Raw genomic sequence first — 5,835 nt, 5'->3', positions numbered from 1 at the left:
TCACCTGCTCTTTTGGAATTAATTGGAAGGGGAAAAAAAAAGCAAAAACGAAATCATTACTTAGAAGGGAATTTTCGCAAAACTCTGAAAACAGAAAAAGGGCAAGAATCAAGATACCGAAACACACTTGGCAATTTCATTATTTAATTACTGATTGAAGCCTTTTACACTTATTACAGTTTAACAAAAAACATATTTTAGGTTACGAGGTTTTGGAAAAAGTCAAAATACAAAAAGCTCAACATACTATCTATTTAACCACAGAACTAGTATTTATTATTACTGTTATAACAATGGTTCAATGGCTAGATCGATAAACAAATAACAATGTATGGTTTCATCAATCATTTATTATGGATTTTTGGTACTATAGATACAAATATAGCTTCTTGTTAAAATACAGACCAAAAAATATCAAAAATGTCTCTTTTCAGGCATACCCACAAATACAATATACAAACAAAGAACTGAACATGTGACTACAAAAAGTAACGTCGCATGATCAAAATACACGACACCTGATATAAAATTTATCCCTCCTCGAGCATATATTAAAAAATCCATAAAATGATATATATGTGTAAATAAACGAGTTTTGCATGTGTACAAGTGTGTGATCAAATGAATGGATGTGAGTGAACCTATTGCTCTTTGACATGTGTGGTGGGACTAGTGTACTCAGTTCCATTTCCATTTTCCATGGTTACACCAGATGAGCCAGATGACGAAACTACCCCTTGAAAATTTGACCCTAATACCTGTGGCTGGGTTACAACAGGCTTTTGCCCCTCTTCGGCTAGTTTTCTAAGCAGATTTGTGACTGTAGGAAGAAACTTGGTGGATAAAGACAGAATTCCTGGAAGCTGTAAGCATAAAAAAAAAACAGAAAAAATAAATAAATGAACTGCGAAATATGTTGCTATTATATACGACTTTATGATTTGATATATTTAGATGGAATGGAACTCACCATGCCATTGCTAAATTCACCAGATATGTCTAGTTGGACCCACAATGCTTTGAAAAGAAGATAACCCACAAAAATAACAAGCAGCCATAATGGATTCCTGCAAAACAAGACAATGTGTGTGGTGTGAGTGACTTGTGGATTTGAGCATAACAGGTTACTTAAGAGAGACAAGAAAACAAACAAACCTTAAAAGTGTCATAAATTCATTAAATCCTAGGATGAACATAGCAGCTATTGCCCATGGAGGTGGTAACATATTGTTATTTCGCTTATTAGCTTCCTGAAAACCATACCAGTAAAGACAAAGAAGAATCTTAGAATCACTTCACTTCATTCATAAAACTAAAAGATGAGTACATTTACATTTTTGGTCCCTCAGCATAGCTGGTTTTTTCAACTTTGGTCCCAAAACGGTAATTTACTCTAAAAGATACCTGGGAAGCAATGGCTTGAGTAATAGTATACTCTGTCTCTCTTTGAAATTGGCTCCATAATGATTTACACTGAGCAGGAGTTATGAGTGTGTTTGTTGCTGGAACCTGTTTGCACATAATACACAAAAATGCAGTTAAAAATAAATCATTTACACAACTGTGAGTACAAATAATTACCTCTTCCCATGTGCTGGAGACCAATGGGTCCTGCATGGGGGTATTCTTGTCTTTTTTGTGATCCACTAACGCAAGGACTAATGTGTCCCCAATCTTATCACCATCAACATCCAAACGACTTGCAGCCAATACAGACAGCAACTTTAAAGACTGAAACATAAATATATATACTATAGATTATTAATTTATAATAGATTGAATGATCGACTTCAGTCTATTATTTTCTAATGAAATGACTCTTACAGAAGACCGGGCTATTTTGGTAATTGCGCGTATATCTTCCTTTCCGGTCCAGACACGTGGCATTGAATCAGCATCATGGTTAAATAGAGACGTAAATCTGTAAAATAAAAAATTCATGAGATAAAATGATTAAATATGTTAATTTTCCATTAGTGAGAGATTAGCAAGGTTATACCTCTCTTTCATGCGATACAAAGCTTTCCCTGCTTCTTCTTTTGTTTTCCCTTCAACTATTCCTCTAGCAAAATTTTCTAAATTTGAAACCATTTCTTCATTGGCTTTTTTGTCCATTTCAAAACCAGAAAGTGCATCAGAAAAGTCAGAGATGGTTGTTTTGGTTTCTTGATGAAAAAGTTTCCTTATTGCAGGCCAGGTGTCATCACCACCTCCTTCTAGTAGGGCTGCAACTGGTCCTTCCAATGCCACTTTCAATTTTGACTGAAAACAGAAACAAAAAAACCATTGATAACTAAAAACAATTCATAGGGCAAATTGTTATTACAGCTTAAGAAAATGTATTACCTCATATAGTGCATTAAGTTCAGATAGTTTAGCAGTTTGAACTTCAGCAATATGTGAATCTATCTCACGTGAAAATTTATCTCTTACTTTAGCTGAATCCCAATCCGCTTGTTTGATAGCTACCTCTGTAGATTGAATGTATTAGGCAGCTACAAATAAGTGTGTGTGTGTGTGTGTGTTGTTTAAGAAACTGGGATCTATTGATGTGAACCTTTGCATTGTTCATCAAAGAGTGTCATGAATGATTCTGTGCAATTCCAAGCAGCTTTTGCAAACCCTTGTCCTCCATTTAAAGCATCTTGGAGTGCTTTTTTGAATTTATCGAGTGTCTCTAATTGTATGTGTTCCAGCATCAATTGGTATGTTGGTTGAACAAGCTAAATAAATCATATAATATAATAAATCAATTAGTACACCAAATATGAAACATATTTATCATGAAGAAAGAAATATAAATCTTACTTGAATCAACTTCTCTTCCAACTGCTTTCGTTTGGCAGATCTAACACCATCTTCAAAGTAAGTCGCCTCTTCATCATAACTGAAACCGTAAAAATTATATAAATTAATAAATATTGTACATTTTAAAAATTGAAACAGACACAAAAAAGAAAATAAAAAACTATGTTTACCTGGATAAAGAAGCCTCAATCATTGAACTAAGCTTGTTTCCAAAGCCTGGGACTAAATGAGATTGTACAGCATCTTTTAAGTCACACCAGTCCTGTTTAAACAGGAGTTTATATATTTTTTCATACAACATAATTAGTGCTTGAAAGTTGAAAGTGGTATTTTTTTTAAATGTACCTCGTTTGTTACAAAGAAAGAGTACTTCTCATTAGCAATTTCTTCACATCTTACAGTGGCAACCATCACCTGTAAAAGTAGCAGGAACTTTAACATCCAAAAACTTTTTAAAAGTTTTAAAAAAAACAAAGTTGATTGTTAAAAAGTTTACCTTGTGGGCAGGTAAGTCAAGGTCTTTGTTTTCCTTAATAACTTCCCAAATTTGTTGGGCACTAAAGGAAAAACCTGAAGCAGGAACCACCCCCCTCCTATCGCCAGCTAAGCCATTAGGTGCTATAGAATGGAAGAATCTTTGCCTCAAATTAGCCACCTTTAGTGGAACAAAAAATATATATAATTAGAATATTATAAGAATATCTATGTCTCTCATATAATATCTACCAGTAATCTTTATCATACCTGTTCCTTAAATTGTTCTTCTTTCTCTTCAAAACTAGAAAGTGCAACAACTTCTACATTAAAAAAGTCACTCAATGGAGTCTGTTTGTGGGCTTCTGGCTTAGGGACAGAATCCCAAATCTGGGACAAAGAACAGAGCATTATAAGTGTTGCAATTGTGTTAGCTTTGGGGTAATACAATAAATAATTAATAGCTATTAACTATAATTACCTTCTGGATATCTTCCCTCAAGACAGGTTCTAAGTTTTCAAGGGGGGTCTATACAGAAACAAAAGGATAATTACATCAAATGCCATTCAACTTGTTAAATCTTCAAAAACATGTGTTGCACAACACAACTTACCCTTGTTTTATCACGAATAACAAACATCAAAGTTGTTTTACGTGGACTAAATAGTCGCAACATAACCTGGAATACAGAAGTTTAAAATTCAATATTTTGACATTAGTAAAAATTAATTAAAAAAAAAAGATAAAACAAATGCAAAGACAATGCACCTGGAATACAGTTTTTAGAAGTGGCTTGTTAGCAGCCTGCTCACGCCCAATATCATGACACCACCTGTATAACACAATGTACCCCAAGAAAAGCAATTAAAATTTACAGAAAAAACATATATATACTTTTATCAGGCTATGACAAGGCTTACATGTTGATAAGCACTATATCCGAAACAGCAAGGGCAAAAAGTGCACTCTGCTTTTCAAATGCAGTATCATCCTGGAGAAGCAGAAAAAGCTCAATGACTATTTAAAAAGAGAACCAAAAGAATAAAATAATAATGAATACTAACCTCTCCTCGCTCTCTTCCATCAGTACCTTCAAGATCCATTACTATGGTGCAAGGTTCAATGCCAACGCATCTTGCCATCCAAATACCTTTGGTGGTTTGAGACCTGTAAAAAGTCAATGCAGAAAGTCAACAAATGTGGAGATAGATTAACAATAAAAAAGATGCAAGAAAAATAGATGCATGCCTTCCCCTATAAGCATCCATTTCCCTGAAGTTTGTGTGAAAAAGATTATTCAGAAGTGTGCTCTTCCCTGTCACAAATATGAAATCAGAACTTGCAGATAATGCAATCTCAATATATAAAAGACATACCACTGCTTTGAGGACCCATGATGGCAACAACAGCATAAGAAAGTCCACATTCAGCCAGTTTTACTTCTTTGATAAAATTATCAAGTCCTTCACCATTAAAAGTGCCATCTCCTTCTATGAGGTGGGTAGAGCAGCAACCGGCTTCTTTGTCTACAAAAGGCAACACTTGAATCAAGACTCCATAAGCATATAATCTTCATCTTACAAATAAAACAATCAAGTGAATACAACTATTTCAAAACACCACAATTTTCACATGATCCAGCATCCCGTTTCAGTTTTTACACCTTTAATCATTTCCATCACCGGAGTTGGTGATTAGTAACATTAGTTATTAATTTAAGTTCACTGCAACTTATTCCTTTATTTGTATTCCAGATCCCATTCCAGCACGGAATTTTCGCCTTAACACATTCATTCCAATTTCTTCAAGAGAACAAACAGGTCAACAACAAAGTCTCGCGGTAAGGATCGGGTAACTCGATTAACTCTGTCAAAGATCCTACATGCTTATAATTTCACCATATACAACTTTATTGTCTAGATCAAAAACAAGATCAAATTACGGCAGTACCTAATTACTCAACAAGATTAGTTAATACTATCGAAACGAGATTAAAGGTCAGTTGCAGATTTTAAAAATTATACCGTTGCAACGGTAAACAAAAAGCACAATGTTGAATCAACTGTATCGACATTAGGGTTTAGATGTGCAAAATGAATAGTAAGTGCATTAGATATGATAAATTTAGCAGTGATTTTGAAGAAGTTGAGTGACATACCCATCGGTAGTAGTTGAATCCAGAGATTTGATTTTTGCAGGTGAAGAGAGCAAAAAGAGTGCGATCTCAGGTCAGCATAAAGCCATAAACCCCTCTGAGTTGCTCTGTCTTATAGCAAAAGGATGTATCACATTCACACTTTCTTTCCCCATGGTATAAAATATCATTACATAGAAAAAAAAGTGGAATAATTCTTTTCCTGAAATAAATATACTTTCGTCTTAGATGGAAATAATAATAAAGCACTTTGATCACCTATTTTTTATTTATTATACATATAAATTAATAAAATATGTTAACTTTTACAGGCTCAGCATTCGAGTCTAAATAAGCATGATTTACTGGTAATTAACATATATTGAAACCTAATCATTGTAATTAAGTTGAATAAATA

General features: G+C 33.9%; 1 protein-coding gene across 1 annotated transcript; it reads right to left on the bottom strand.

Annotated features, from left to right (window-relative positions):
- Nucleotides 1-316: 316 nt before the first annotated feature.
- Nucleotides 317-5,600, bottom strand: LOC145086462 (protein ROOT HAIR DEFECTIVE 3-like). Its single transcript, XM_079024225.1, has 22 exons — nt 5,442-5,600; nt 4,660-4,809; nt 4,532-4,598; nt 4,348-4,450; nt 4,204-4,274; nt 4,052-4,115; nt 3,897-3,962; nt 3,764-3,811; nt 3,553-3,672; nt 3,305-3,463; nt 3,154-3,222; nt 2,979-3,070; nt 2,809-2,887; nt 2,558-2,723; nt 2,347-2,471; nt 2,000-2,262; nt 1,825-1,921; nt 1,582-1,731; nt 1,405-1,509; nt 1,156-1,250; nt 971-1,067; nt 317-863 (listed from the first exon to the last, which is right to left on the bottom strand). The coding sequence occupies exons 1-22, from the start codon at nt 5,443-5,445 to the stop codon at nt 642-644; spliced, it is 2,412 nt and encodes an 803-aa protein (XP_078880351.1). The 5' UTR covers nt 5,446-5,600; the 3' UTR covers nt 317-641.
- Nucleotides 5,601-5,835: the final 235 nt, after the last annotated feature.

The sequence above is a fragment of the Lactuca serriola genome, chromosome 1 (assembly GCF_051521515.1).
Source record: "Lactuca serriola cultivar US96UC23 chromosome 1, Lser_US96UC23_V15, whole genome shotgun sequence".
Taxonomy (NCBI): domain Eukaryota; kingdom Viridiplantae; phylum Streptophyta; class Magnoliopsida; order Asterales; family Asteraceae; genus Lactuca; species Lactuca serriola.
Note: the sequence above shows the minus strand (reverse complement) of the source record. Positions and strands in the feature narration are given on the sequence as shown.